The 15941-nt window shown below is 36.5% G+C and overlaps 1 protein-coding gene across 6 annotated transcripts in view; it reads right to left on the reverse strand.

Annotated features, from left to right (window-relative positions):
• BDP1 (BDP1 general transcription factor IIIB subunit) overlaps positions 1–15941 on the reverse strand; it is a 95153-nt gene that overhangs the window by 49257 nt on the left and 29955 nt on the right. For all 6 annotated transcript variants that reach the window (XM_086699352.1, XM_086699335.1, XM_086699345.1 and 3 more), the window contains exons 12-19: positions 14309–14467; positions 10258–10417; positions 8426–8517; positions 7334–7538; positions 6458–6570; positions 3648–5322; positions 2147–2334; positions 1481–1703 (exon numbers count right to left, since the gene is read on the reverse strand). In XM_086699352.1, the coding sequence (XP_086555478.1) occupies positions 1481–1703; positions 2147–2334; positions 3648–5322; positions 6458–6570; positions 7334–7538; positions 8426–8517; positions 10258–10417; positions 14309–14467 (2815 nt within the window). The remainder of the gene's footprint in view (positions 1–1480; positions 1704–2146; positions 2335–3647; positions 5323–6457; positions 6571–7333; positions 7539–8425; positions 8518–10257; positions 10418–14308; positions 14468–15941) is intronic.

The raw sequence follows: 15941 nt of genomic DNA on the forward strand, positions 1-15941 counted from the left end.
TAATTATTGAAGTGTAGGTGGCGTACAATGTTACTAGTCTTAGACATACAACACAGTGATTCAGCAGCTCCATACACTGCTTGATAATCACCCCGACAGGCGTAGTCACTACATTAACTGTATTCCCTATGCTGTACTTTTTATCTCCCTGAGTTACTTAGGACTGAAAGTTTGTACCTCTTCAAAATTTTAAGTAATCTCTACACCCACCGGGGGCTCAAACTTACAACCTCAAGAGTTGCATGGTCTACCGATTGAGCCAGCCAGGTGGCTCAGAAGTTTGTACCTCTTAATCCCCTTTTCCTATTTTGTCGATCTCCCTTACCCCTTCTCTTCTGGCAACCACCAGTTTGTTTTCTGTCTTTATGACTGTTTCTGTTTTTTATTTTCTAGAACCTATATATAAGTGAAATTATATGCTATTTGTCTTTCTCTGTCTTAGTTTTCTCAGCATATTTCACTTGGCAAAATAGACTTGTAGGTCCATCCATGTTATTTTAAATGGCAAGCAATATTCCATTGTGGATTTATATATATATACATATAACACATCTTCTTTATCCATTCATCTGTTGAAGGACACTTTGGTTGCTTTCATATCTTGTCTATTGTAAATAATGCTATGACAAACATAGGGGTGCCTATATCTTTGGAATTAGAGCTTTCATTTTCTTTGGGTAAATAACCAATACTAGAATTAGTGAATCACATGGTAATTCTATTTTTACTTTTTGAGGAAGCTCCATACGGTTTTCCACAATGGCTGCACCAATTTACATTCCCACCAACAGTGTACAAGGATTCCTTTCCCTCCACATCCTTGCCACCGCTTGTTATTTCTGGTCTTTTTTGATACTAGTTATTCTGACTGGTGTGAGGTGATACCTCATTGTGGTTTTGATTTGCATTTTCTTGATGATTAATGATGCTGATGATCTTTTCATATACCTGTTGCCATCTATATGGCCAAAAAACTACTTTTATAACAGTCAACTAATGAGTGTTAACACTTCATTTCAAAGTTTCTGATGTTATATCACACAATCTTAATTTGTTATGGACCAAGTTAACAAAGTAAACTAAACTTACTTTTAACTTACTTTTAACTCCTATCAAGCTTTTAACTTTGTATTTCACCCTTCACAACAGAATGAAACAAAAAATGACTACCAATCTCATTTTTCCTATGAAGAAATGAGCTGCCACCATTTGGCTCGGGTCACATAATGAATGCAGGTCAGAACTTGGCATCCCAACCCCCTTAAATGTCTTTCCATGACACACTTGCCCACCATGAAAGATTCAAGATTCTCACAAAAAAAACCCCATGGAATAATGAGGCACATTAAGTACAGCAACACTAATGTCACATGCAACAGAAACTGCCGGAGAAAATATTTGTGAAACATTAATCCCAGTTGCTTTAGTTCAGTAACCGTAACAGCTAAAATAAAAACCCTCCACCTTCCACAGCACTCACATGTTGAGAAGGGAGAGTGTTCATCTGTCCACTGCTCTGCTGTAACACAACAGTCTCAGCTTTATCCGTTTCCAATTTCTTCCCAGGTACATATTTTCCTGCTTCCGTAGTCTCTCTCTTTAAAGTTGCTCTTGCTAAGTTTGGTTTTGGTCTTTTGAATCGACTTCTCACAAAAGGTGCTGGTTTAACTTCAAATGGCTTCTGTTCTTGAGGAAGAGACTTGCTTTTGGAATAAGGATTATCAAATTTTAGAATGAGATGAAGGGGCAAATGAGACCAGAGTCTTAGGACAACTTTAGAAACTGGTAGTAAACATGAATTCCAATTCTTAACAGGAAAAAAAATTGAACAATATGGTAGATCCAAAAAAACAGGAGGTGTACAATCTAGGTATAAGCCTATGAATATCACCTTTGCACAGAGGAAATACACGTTGTCACACCCATACTGACTTAGGAATATTTGTTACATACAATTCTGATGTTAGTAATTCTCTCAATAGATTATCACAATTACCTCAAAACTCACCTCCAGTCATCCCAAAACTAGCTTGGAATCTGCAACATTACACTATAGATGATACGTTTTAAAACCTTTGTTTCACAGAATGTGAAAATAACTTTAGATACTTTTTCTTTAAAAGCACACAGACCAATATATTTGTACCTTGAATTATTATCTGAAAACTGCTCTGGAGCATCTGGAGATTGCATCCCCTGGTCTTCGGTTTTACCAAGTTCCAAAGTCTGCAAGGAAGTCTTCAAACTACTCAAGTGACCTGATAGTTCCTTTTCAGAATTTCTTTTTTCTGCCTCAGGTGTAAGTACCATGGATAGTACTTCACTGCTAATGTTCTGGAGGAATAATCAAAGGAAATCATCCACAGTAAATCAGCACAAATGGAAAATGTCACAAAAGCATGAACCTCGAGTAACAGAAAACTTATTTTTAAATGTTTAAGTAACCTCTACACCCACAATCTGGGGCTCAAACTCACAACCCCAAGATCAAGAGTCACACGCTCAACCTACGGAGCAAGCTGGGTACCCGAATTGCAAACTTTTAATAAAAGGAAATAACTGAGAAAGATGTGGCCAAAAGAAATAATTCCAATGTATGTTCATTCTAGAGTTAGCACAAACTCCCTATATTCCAGTTCCCTATATTCCTTTTATGTAAAAGAATAACTTTGGGGGTGCATGGTGGCTCAGTCAGTTATGCGTTCAACTTTGGCTCAGGTCATGATCTCATTGCTCCTGAGTTCAAGCCCTGTTGGGTTCTGAGCTGAAAGCTCAGAGCCTGCAGCCTCCTTCAGATTCTCTCTCCATCTCTCTGGCCCTCCCCTGGCTCCTGCTCTGTCTCTTTCAAATAGAAAATAAAAAACAAAAAAAAAACAAAAAAAAAACAAAAATTTTTTTAAATAAAAGATTAACTTCAGGGGCACCTGGGTGGCTCAGCTGGTTGGGCATCTGACTCTTGAATGCAGCCCAGGTGATGATCTCGAGGTGCGTGGGATAGAGCCTGAGTCAAGCTCTGTGCTAACGGCTCAAAGCCTGCTTGGGATTCTCTCTTTGCCCCTCCCTCACTCATGCGTGTGGACACACATGGGCGCTTTCTCTCAAAATAAATTACCTTAAAAACACTTTTTTATAAAAAATAAATAAAAGTAACTTCGAATTGACATTAAGAATGGTAACTTCTCGGGGTGCCTGGGTGGCGCAGTCGGTTAAGCGTCCGACTTCAGCCAGGTCACGATCTCGCGGTCCGGGAGTTCGGGCTCCGCATCAGGCTCTGGGCAGATGGCTCAGAGCCTGGAGCCTGTTTCCGATTCTGTGTCTCCCTCTCTCTCTGCCCCTCCCCCGTTCATGCTCTGTCTCTCTCTGTCCCAAAAATAAATAAAAAACGTTGAAAAAAATTAAAAAAAAAAAAAAAAAAAAAAGAATGGTAACTTCTCCACAATTAAATCTTTTTGAATTATTTTTTTTAAAAAGATATATAGTTTCTTTAAGGTCTTAAAACACAGAATTTAGGGCTAGGGAAGACTTTAAGCTTTCAGAGATTTTAAATTTTGAGGGATTTAAGAGCAATAATCACGGTTTTTATTTCAATAATTTTTCTCTAAAAAGTACTCAAAAATAGTTTTTCCCAAAAACAGAAAAATACATACTTTGGTATCTAGTGAAGGCACAGTGCTACAGCCACCACTACTGCTCTGCATTAAGTCTGTCTCCATTTGTCTTGAGGTCCTGGTCTCCTCTGCTTCATATTTCCTTAGGGAAATGTCCATTTCTCTAGGTTTTCCCAAATCTGCAACCATTTCCTCAGTAGCACTAATCTCTGAGCTGGGATTCCTCAAGGAAATTGCTCGTCCACTTTGTTTCATATCTGCCTCTGTTTCTTCAATAGCAGTTGTCTTTCCTAATACGTTCTCCATCAGGGAAAGCTCTCTTTCTCCAGTTTCTTCCAAATCAATCTCGCTCTCCCCTAAGGCACTGATCTCCACAGGTACCTTTGCCCTCAGGGAAGTTTCTTTTCCAATTTCTTTCCAATCTGTCTCCATTTCACCTACAGTCTTGACCTGTAAGGCCTTTCCTTGTGTGTCTATTTCTCTTCTTTCAGTTTCTTCCACAGATGTCTCTCTCTCCTCAGTGACATCAATTACCTCTGGTATATTCTCCTTTACAGAAATCTCTCTTCCAGTTTCTTCCAAACCTGTTTCTACTTCATCTGTAGTGCTGACCTCCTCTGGGGCATCTTCCTGTAAGGATATTTCTCTTCTTCCAGTTTCTTCCAAATCTGTCATTCTTTCCTCAGTGACATCAGATATCTCTGATATAATGTCCCTTATGGAAACTTCTCTTCCAGTTTCTTCCAAATCTGTCACTCTTTCGTCAGTGACATCAGACATCTCTGATATACTGTCTCTTGGGGAAACCGCTCTTCCAGTTTCTTTCAAATCTGTCACTCTTTTCTCAGTGACATCAGACACCTCTGATATATTCTCCCTTGGAGAAACCTCTCTTCCAGTTTCTTCCAAGTCTGTGACTCTTTCCTCAGTGACATCAGACATCGCTGATATAGTGTCTCTTGGGGAAACCTCTCTTCCAGTTTCTTCCAAGTCTGTCACTCTTTCCTCAGTGACATCAGACATCTCTGATACATTCTCCCTTGGGGAAACTGCTCTTTCAGTTTCTTCCAAGTCTGTCACTCTTTCCTCAGTGACATCAGACATCTCTGATACATTCTCCCTTGGGGAAACTGCTCTTTCAGTTTCTTTCAAATCTGTCACTCTTTCCTCAGTGACATCAGACACCTCTGATATATTCTCCCTTGAGGAAATCTCTCTTCCAGTTTCTTTCAAATCTGTCACTCTTTCCTCAATGACATCAGACACCTCTGATATATTCTCCCTTGAGGAAATCTCTCTTCCAGTTTCTTTCAAATCTGTCACTCTTTCCTCAATGACATCAGACACCTCTGATATATTCTCCCTTGAGGAAATCTCTCCTCTAGTTTCTTTCAAATCTGTCTCCATTTCCACAGTGTTGTCAATCGTTTCTACTATCTGCTCTCTGGGAGAGACATCTCTTCTCCTAGTTTTTTTAAAATGTGACTCCATTTCCTTAGTACTATTAGCCTCCAGTGGTATCTTCTCCCTTGGTAAGGTTTCTTCCACTCTCTTAATTTCTCCCAAAGCTGCTGTCAATTGTCCCGAAGCAACTATCTCCTCTGATACCTCTTCCTTTGAGAAAACTTCTCGTCTTCTAGCTCTTCTTCCTATATTTGGCTTTGGTTTCTGTAACCGAGTTTTCAAAACTGGGACTTTATTATCCTCTTGAATACTTAAAAAAAAAAGAGGACACACAATCAAATTTTAAACCATACTGCCAACTGAAGAGAGGATGGTTGAGAAACTACTACTGAAACATCAGGAATTCTCAAATAAAAAAGTAAAATATGAAGGAAGCCTCAAGAATCTCTGGGTAAAACTTAAAAAATTAAAGGAGAGGGGGGAAAAACCCATGTTTTGAAATTGTAAACTTTTAAAATAAATGTATCTACTCACATAGAGACATGTGTAAAGAGAAATCTATCGATAAGGTCAGTTAGATTAGCAGCCAACTGGCTCTGAACAGTGTCCTTGTAATTGTCATCTACATCATCCAGAAAAAGTCTCCAGTTCCCTACATTGGAGCTAGGCCAATTGGTGTCTGCTACTCCCACCTCTTTGCCCCTACTACCCTTTATACAGACATACGCCTTGCCTTAAGAGTTAAGCAGCACATTTCTATGGCCAGATTTGACCAGCATCTCAAAAAGCCACAGGCAAGTATCATGTGAACAAGAAGTATTAGGAAAAGCCAAACTTTAAACATACAGATTGATAAAATGCTAGTAGTAGTTGAAACCAGACAGTAGGTACACAGGAGTCCATTATTCTGTTCTTGCTACTTTTGTGTACACTGAATATTTCCAAAGGGAAAACAATTTCTAAAGTATGCTAGCAATTCCATCGATTTTGCTGGGTATGTTCCAGAGGGGAAAGAAAAAATATAAGAGAGCAGTGGCTAGAAGTACAGGTTTCTACATACGGGTTTTACATAAAATTTACGTGAATCTTAAAGGCCATATGTGGATCTAATTCCAAAGAAACAAATATAAGAAAATAAGTTGCATTTCATATTTGGACATAGATATTTAATCTAATATGCATCTTAAGTGATACTGCCAATCATGTTAACTCAAGGTCTAATTTATGAGTAAGCAACTCATCAAATCACCAATAACTGAGAAACTGACATGAAAACTATGACATGAATTGCCCTGAAAAGTGAGGTTATATTTGTAAATATTAAGCAATTTGATACACAGATTACAAATCAGTCTCATTTGCTTTTGTTTTAAAAAACTGATTAAACATTTCTAAAACTTAACAAAAAAATTCAAACATTACATAACCAATAAGAGGATACTTACCTTAGACACTCACTAACATTCGTTTGAAAAAAATTATCTTCTTTCTCAGATTGTGACGTGATGTCTTCAAACTCAAAATTTTTACATGACTGATCTTCTACCTGTTCAGGACTCTTAATAACAAAACATTTTTAAGGGCTCACAATGAAACACCCATCTATAAAAAACTGCACTGAAAATTTTGCCTGATTTGAGACCAAGGAAAATGGTAAACATTTCAAAATTATAAAATGATATTCAAGGGACATTTTTAAATGTTTTCTCTTTAGAGACCTTAAAAAATTTCATAAGCTATACCTTCTAGCTCATCTCACAGCCCCCATTCTTTTCCTCCTAATTAGAAAGCAAGTTACTGCACTTCAGTCTCATCTGTTAGAATTACTCCCTGGGATCTGTGTTCTGATTACTTTTATTACAGTATAGACCTTGAGATTTATAACAAAACAAATTCAAACCTCAGACTAGGATCTTAACTCTTACTCTTAACACAAAGACTAGTTATTGTATAAATAACTCAAAAATTAATAATCTTTAGTTGTTGGAATTATATTTTAGTAGGAAGCTTTTACCACTTTACTCTGTTTAAGTCAGAGTTAAAAGTCACATACCTAGTCATATTTTCAAAAAGGAAGGGTAATTCAAATATGTGAGTGATGGGGTGCAAGTTAAACATGCTCCATTATGTAAATGCACAAAATATGGATTGCAGAGAGTTGAATGGCATCACAAGTGACAAAGCTACTAGCTCTGAGATTTTGGCTTTAAATTTATAAACAATGTACAGAACTGTACAGTCTTACAGTTTAAGGGAAGGGGGGTAAAAGGGGACTTAAATACTTGTTTAACAAAAAAACTGCAAAGAATCAGAGTACTTACATCTCTAGCAATACAGGATTCACTTTCATTCTTTTTTACATTGGCCCCAATTTTTTCCTGTGATGTAAGAATTTCTTTTCTTTCAGCAGCTTTACCTATATTTGGCTTTGGCCTTTGCAGTCGGCCCCTCATTAGTCGTGCTGGTCTTAAAGCCTTTGCTTGATCGTCGTCCTGAACACCAATTTTTTCACTCAAACTAGAACAACTACAAAAGAATAAAATTATGGTCATCCTGAAGTCACATATATGTTTGCAGTATTCCCCTCTCCCATGTATGAATAAGTAAACTGTTTGGAATATAAAATTACAAGTATCCTTTAGAACAGACATAATTTTGGAAGCCTGACTATAAAAAACATACCCTCACAAAACTGGAAAAATCTGTCCCTAACAGACATGTAATACCATTCCCCACTAAGAATACTAATTTGTAGGGGCACCTGGGTGGCTCAGTCGGTTTGTGTTTGACTCTTGATTTCAGCTCAGGTCTTGGATCTCAGAGTTTGTAGGATCGAGCCCCACAACAGCTCTGCACTAACAGTGCAAAGACTGCTTGGGATTCTCTCCCTCTCTCTGGCCCTTGTCAGTTTGCACACACACATATGTGCACTTTCTCTCAAAAATTAAATAAATAAAAATAAAAATACTAGTTTGTATGTAATGTACACTTCCAGGGCATTGGACATAGATTATGGAATAAATGTACAGTCCAGACTATAATACTTCAGATGCATATTAGAGCAGGGGCTACTCTGAATCTGCATTCCAAGTTAAATATTCCCTTTTGAAACCTCCTGCTACAAATAAAATTATCCAGAAACATGTATCTTTTAACCATTAATTCATCTAACAAGACTTTGTTAAAATCTTGTTAGTAAGTTGAGGAAGAAATTTAAGTCGTAACTCAATGGATCCTTATAATTTATTTCTCCAGTAGCATAAGGAACATGATGAAAATGTTTCAACACACCTATAGTTAAAAAAAGACTTAAGTATTCTGAATGAAAACAAAATTCAGACATCATCCAGTACAGATGTTATTACAGTCATTCCTAAAAGCTACTACTTTTATTCTACTTTCTAAATACTTACTTAGACACAGTCTCAGTTTCTGGGTTCACTTTCTCTGTATATTCCATTCCAGCAATGTCAGATGTATTCACTTTATCCTTTTCCATTTGATTCTATGAATTCAATTTTTTTACATTTTATTGACAACATAAAAAAAGTCCAAACATTGTAATAAATGGAAATTAAAACAGTGAAATATCATTTTTTGTTCTAACTGTAAGAGTTTTAAAAATGATAGATACAGCTATATTATAAAACATATTTCCATAGATTACTGGGAGAAACAAAAATTGGTACATCCTTTCTGGAAAGCCCTTCCCCAATATGAAATCAAAAGCCTTAAAAATATTCATGGTCTTTGACTCAGTAATACCATTTCTAAGACTCTATAAAGAAAATATTTAGACAAACTCCAAGAATTTTCACAAGAGCATTATATAAAATGCTAAATAACGTGAACAGACAAAAAATCCAATGATGAGTAAATGGTTAAATAAATTCAGGTGTACCCATTGACAGAAAATTACGAAGTCACTAAAGACTGTATCTTCAAAACATAATAATATGAAAAAACGTTTATGAAATGTTAGGTACCAAAGGATAAAAAAACAATGAATACTAATACACGGGGTGCCTGAGTGGCTCAGTCTTTTAAGCATCCAACTCGATTTCACTTCAGGTCATGATCTCATAGTCTGTGGGACCGAACCTTGTGTTAGGCTCTGCACTGATAGCATGGAGCCTGCTTGGAATTCTCTTTCTCCCTCTCTCTCTGACCCTCCCCTGTCATACATGTGCATGAGCACACATGCTCTTGGAGGAAAGGAAAGAAGGAAGGAAGGAAAAAAAAGCTGGAAAGATGTATGCTAAAAGGTTAGTTCCATCCGGATAATGAAATCACAAGTAATTTGTTTTAATTTTTACATCAATCTGTTTTTCCCACTTTTCTCAAATTTTAAAAGATAAAAATATAACTGTATTATAAAAAGTATAATAAGATTTCACATGACAGGGAAAAAAGCTGACTGACATTTTAAAATGTATTTTAGCAAAAATAAAAAATTTATGACAATATAACGCTGGCAGGGATATAGGAAAAAGGGAACATGCATTTAATGCTTGAAGCAATGTAAACAGACTTTTTTTTTTTTTTTTTTTTTTTACTGTCATCTGACAAAAGCCAAGAAATATTTAAAATAGTTTGACCCACGAATCCCACCTCCTCTAGAAAACTATCCTCTATTTCCTTAAAAGAGTCCTATTTATGGGTCACCTGGGTGGCTCAGTTGGTTGGCGTCTGACTCTTAATTTCAGCTCAGGTCATGATCTCAGTTTCTTGAGTTCAAACGCTGCAACAGGCTCTGCGCTGACAGTGCATAGCCTGTTTGATAAGGATTCTCCCTCTCTCTCTGCCCCTCCCCCACTCACAATGTCTCCATCTCTCTCAAAATACATAAATCAAACTTTAAAAAAAAACTTAAAAAAATAAACTACAGAAATGTTTATATATATAAAAGAGACAGTATGTGAAAGACAGGAATATGTCTGTGGAGAAAGGGTTGTGGATATAATTTTATATAGAACCGTTTAAAAAATATTTTGAATAAAAATCTTATGTAAACAAAAAACAGATTTGTCACTACTGAGGATGTTTGAAAATGATATGCCCTAGCTTCTAAAGAAAATGCATCAATAGGAGACTAGGAAGACACATTGAATATTAATGTGTAAGTCTTTGTAACTTCATTCTAGTATCAGTCACATTACTGTGTCATTATAAACCAAAACAAATTTTTTCCCAGTCTGGGAAAATTTTCATAATTTTAATTTCCATGAAGTCTCTTATTCCATACCTTTTCCACTGAAGTTTCGGCATGTAAACTCTTGCTTTCTGGATCTGTTTTACCTTGTGAAAGAACAGATTTCTTCCCAACTGCCCTTGACAAATTGGGTTTAGGTCTCTGCAGTTGTCTTCTTGCCATCAGTTTAACACTTCCTGATTGATCAGTTTCCCTAAAAAATGTAGTTTTTATGTTTAAAAAAAATGAACATTATTTAAATTATACCAACATGCAGGCCCAGTCAAATAAAATTCTGAAAAATTCTTTAAAAATCCACTCAGAGCCAAAAAAGAAGACCTTTAAACTAACTTACAATAAGAGTAGCAAAGAAGACTGAAAAAGAAGAACAATGAGGAGGTAACTAACATATTCTACCAGATGTTAAAAACAAACTCTATAGCATCAATAATTAAAACACTGGTACTGACATGTAAATAAACAGATAAATGAAACACAAAAGAAAATTGAGAAGTGACTCCAAAACACTTGATAGAATATAATAAAGGTAGCTTTTCAAAATAGTGAAGATGAAATACAGAATAACATGTTGTCAGAAATAATATCAAAGTGGGGCACCTGGGTGTCTCGGTCAGATAAGCCTCTCACTTGGGTTCAAGTCATGATCTCACAATTTGTGAGTTCAACCCCACATCGGGTGAGCCTCGCTTCTCTCTCCCTCTCTCTCTGCCCCTCATGGGATTCTCTCTCTCACTCCCTCTCTCTCTGACCCTCACTCACTTGAGCCTAGTCTCTCTCAAAAAAAAACAAAAAGAAGAAGAAGAAATAATATCAAAGTAATGGTGATGGCAAAACTAACACTGGGGACTAAAAATTAGTCCACTCCTTGCACTGTACTCATAATATATTCCAAATGGATCAGAATTAAATAAAGTCATATAGAAAACACGGATGAATTCTTTATAACCTTGAGGTGGGGTAAGCCTTTATAAAATTTAACTAAAAATTCATGAGCTACAAAAGAAAAAAAAATTTGAGAAATTGGACAACATAAAAATCAAAAAATTTCTACATAGCCAAAACATGGCTAAGTCAAAAGTCAAACTACCAACCGAGAAAGCATGTTTTACAAATCATACAATAAGACTAGTGTCCCTAAAATATAACGAACTCCCACAAAACAGTATCATCAATAACTTCTTAAAAAACAGACAGGGAGACCTGAGTCGCTTAGTAGGCTGAGTGTCTGACTTCAGCTCAAGTCACGATCTCACGGTTCACGAGTTTCAGCCCCACATAGGGCTCGTTGGTCAGTGCAGAGCCCTCTTTGGATCCTCTGTGATACTCCCACTGCCCCTCCTCCACTTGTGCTCCCCCCAAAATAAATATTTAAAAAATAAAAAATTAAAATTAAAAAATGGACAAACTAAAGTTTTAAAAAAGAAAAAATAAAAATAAGTTTGAAGAAAACTACAAATTAAAGGTGAGGGGAGGTAGAGTGTGCATGCATGTGCAAGCAAGCACAAATTAACATTAAGAATCAGAGAATCTAAGGGGAATTATACATAGACGTTCATTGTTTACTTCTTTTGACTTTTCCTTAGGTTAGGAAACTTTAAAATAAAAAACTCAATAAAAACAATGAAATCAAATTACATACCCCTGCCAAAAAAAGGAAGAGTGGGTGGGAGATACTATACTAACATATTTTATAATATCAAGACCATCAAAAACCCAAGTTTAACACCATTTTCTGAAAAAGGAGACATTTCTTACAATGTTGGTGGGAATATAAACTAGTCTAACTCCTACAGAGAATATTTTGGAAGTATCTCTCAAAATCCTAAGTGTGTACATGTATATACACAGACACATACACATTAGAATAAGCGAATCCATTTTGAGCAATTTACCCTACGAATGCATACAACTGACCTTTCAACACAAGTTTAAGCTGTACAAGTCCACATATACACAGATTTTACTCAATAAATGTATTTTCTCATCCTTATGATTTGAAAAAAAAATTTTTTTTTGGTGTTTATTTTTGAGTGAGGGAGAGACAGAGCACAAGCAGGGGAGGGGCAGAGAGAGGGGGAGACACAGAATCTGAGCTGTCAGTGTGGAGCCCGACTCAGGGTCCAAACTCATCAACAGCGAGATCTTGACCTGAGCTGAAGTCAGACGCCCAACCAACTGACTCACCCAGGCACCACGTTAAAGTTTATTTATTTTATTGAGAGAGTAGGAGCACAAGCAGAAGAGGGGCAGAGAGAAGGAGAGAGAGAGAATCCCAAGCAGGCTCCACACTGTGAGCATGGAATCCAACAGGGGGTTGAAACTCACGAATGGTGAGATCATGACCTGAGCTGAAATCAAGGGATGCTCCTCGTCCTTATGATTTTCTTAAAGCATTTTGTTTCTCTAGCTTACCTTAAATTGTAAGAATACAGTATACGATACATATAATGCACAAAATATGTGTGGTCAACCGTTTATGTTATCATGCTTCCAGGCAACGGTAGACTATTAGTAGTTAAGTTTTGAGGAATCAAAGTTATACATGGATTTTCAACTGCCCAGGGGTCAGTGCCCCTAACCATTGTGGTGTTATTTGAAAAAACAACCCATATAGCCATCAGCTGGGCTCTGATAATATAAACTATAATTCATCTATACACCAAAACACTACACAGCCATTCAAAACTAATGAAGAGGGGACCTGACTGGCTCAGTGAGTTAAGCATCTGATTCTTGATTTTGACTCAGGTCATGATCTCATGGTTTGTGGGATGGAGTCCCACATCAGGTTCTGCGCTGAGTGGGGAGCCTGCTTAGGATTCTCTCTCTCCTCTCTCTCTGCTCCTCCCCTGCAAGCACTCTCTTCTCTCTCTCAAAATAAATAAAAAACAAACATAGAAAGAATAGTTTGCCTATTTCAAAGACTAAATTTTTATTTAAAAAAAGTTTAATTCTCAGTGTGACTGTGCTTTACCGAAAATAATAATTCATGAACTAAATAGCTTTTAAGCCTATGTGAAGGGTTAGAAGAACACAAAAAGGGAGTCTGAATTTTTGAGATACCTCTCTTCAAAAGGAGATTCTTTTGGTGCTTTTATTCTGTTTTTAGTGAAGACATTAGTCACTATTTTCATACAAGGAAATATAATATCCTTAAAGGCATCAATATCAAAAATCTACTGCTTTGAAAAATGACTCAAACCAAGTAAAAGTAGTATATCACAGCAAATGTTTAGCCTTTCAAATTATTTTAGAATTTCATCATAAGTCACCACTTTGCATAAAGCTCCTATCTTAACTATACATCAGATATGAAAGACAATCTTTCTGGGGTGCCTGGCTGGCTTAGTAGGTTAAGCACCCGACTCCTGATTCCATTCGGATAGTGATCTCACAGTCATGAGATTGAGGTCATTGACAGGCTCTGTGCTCTCTCTCTGTCCAAAGTAAATAAGCCTTAAAACAAAACAAAACAAAGAGGGGTGCCTGGGTTGCTCAGTCATTTAAGTGTCCAACTCTTGATTTCAGCTGGGGTCATGATCTCAGAGTTCATGAAATCGAGCCCTGCATCAAGTTCTGTGCTAACAGAGCAGAGCCTTGCTGGGATTCTCTCTCTGCCCCTCACACGTTCATGCTCTGTTTCTCTAATTAAATAAATAAACCAAACAGTAGGGTTCCAAGTTAAGTTTAATTGGCTCAGTCATTTAAGTGTGTCCAACTTCTGCTCAGGTCATGATCTCAGTTTGTGAGTTTGAGCCCCACCTTGGACTCACTGCTGTAAGCACAAAGCCAGGTTAGAATCCTCTATCTCCTTCTCTCTGCCCCTTCCTCACTCACTCACTCTCTCTCAGAAATAAAAAACATCCAAAATAAAAAATAAATTAAAAACAAAAAAAGAGAATCTTTCTGTAATGAAACATAAAGTGATAAGCCTTGACGTCACACTTAGACCATGGTACAATTATATATTAAGTGGTCTACAGTCCCTTTCTAATCCTTAAGAAAACAACACTATAATTTCTTAAATAAGAACGCATGAAATTTTCAAACTAAATTTTAAAATCTTACCATGGAAAATACTTACAATGATTTATTTCTTAGGTCAACATTGCTTTCTTCTGTACAACTACTTTCAGCATTATTAACCTCACTTGGTGTGCTAATTTCAACTTCTGATAAAGGCAAATCTGAAGGGCTTGATTCTGAAGTCTCAGCTGCTAATGGCGTGGCATCTTGTTGACCACTAAGCAAATGAAAACACATCAGGGGAAAAGAAATTTTTAGTAATACATGTCTTATAATAGCTACTTAAAAGATTTTTTTTTAATACATAAATCCACTTTAGAAAATGATACTTCATAGTTTGGAACTATCAATATAAATATTTCGGCTTTTCTATGATCCTCATTGTACCATGTTGTTAAAAACTCTACCTTCAGAGAAAGTGGTAACCGCAAATTAACAGGCCTGGGAAACCACCTGAGAAGTCACAAAATTAAAAAGTTTTAATTACATACATGGGGTTGACAAATCAAATCTATATGTAAAGTCATAGTAAAATTGAGGAATTTTCTCTCATTAAAATTTTATACACTTAGGCTCTGCTTCGCATGGTATCCTGCTAACCAAAAGTTTTGTAATCCGAGGACATAGCTCCAATACGCATAAGTTGCAGTTAACACTGCATTATGCAAAGAGAGGACTACCGTATTATGAAATATTTCAACTAACAACAACATAAATGATAGCCATGTACTAACCAGTTTCAACACATAAAGCATTTAGCCAGATATTTTTTCCCTCATTTTTTCTACTGGGTGTTTGTCTTTTCCCGACTGATCAGCAAAACCTCTTTATATATTCCTTTCTGGTTAGACATACATAAAACCTCCCCAACAGCAGCTTGCCTTTCACTTTCTTTATGAAACCTTTGTCAAAAAAAGTTAAGTTTACTGCAGTCAAATTTATCAATTTTATCTTTTAAAGTTTTGCTTTTTATATCTTAAGAAATCCTTGATATCACAAAGATATTTTCCTACACCTTCTTCTAAAAGTTTTAAAGATTTGTTTTATATATGTAGCCTTTAATCTATCAGAAAGTTAGCAAAGGTGAAATAAGGATATTATCTTTTTTACACCCAAGCATCATCTAATGAATATAATTCATTCACTCTTCACCCACTAATTTCTTTTTTCCACCCACTTATTTCTAATGTTACCTCTTCCATGTACCAGATTACTAAATCTTTTTTCCCAAGCTCTACTACATTCAGTTCTGCTGAGTACATTTGTTCCTGTGCCAGTAACACACTGTTTTAATTATTCTAGCTTTATTATTTTTTTAATATAATTTATTGTCAAGTTGGCTAACATACAGTGTATACAATGTGCTCTTGGTTTTGGAGATAGATTCCCGTGATTCATCAATTACATACAACACCCAGTGCTCATCCCAACAAGTGCCCTCCTCAATGCCCATCACCCATTTGCCTCTCTCCCTCACCTCTCCCCCACCCACCCTCAGTTTGTTCTGTGTATTTAAGAGTCTCTAATGGTTTGCCTCCCTCCCCCTCTGTTTGTAACTATTTTTTCCCCTTCCCTTCCCCCATGGTCTTCTGTTAAGTTTCTCAAGTTCCACACGTGAGGGAAAACATGGTATCTGTCTTTTCTCTGACTGACTTATTTCACTTAGCATAATACCCTCCAGTTCCAGCCAT

The sequence above is a fragment of the Puma concolor genome, chromosome A1 (assembly GCF_028749965.1).
Source record: "Puma concolor isolate L17-30 chromosome A1, mPumCon1.1.hap2, whole genome shotgun sequence".
Classification (NCBI taxonomy): domain Eukaryota; kingdom Metazoa; phylum Chordata; class Mammalia; order Carnivora; family Felidae; genus Puma; species Puma concolor.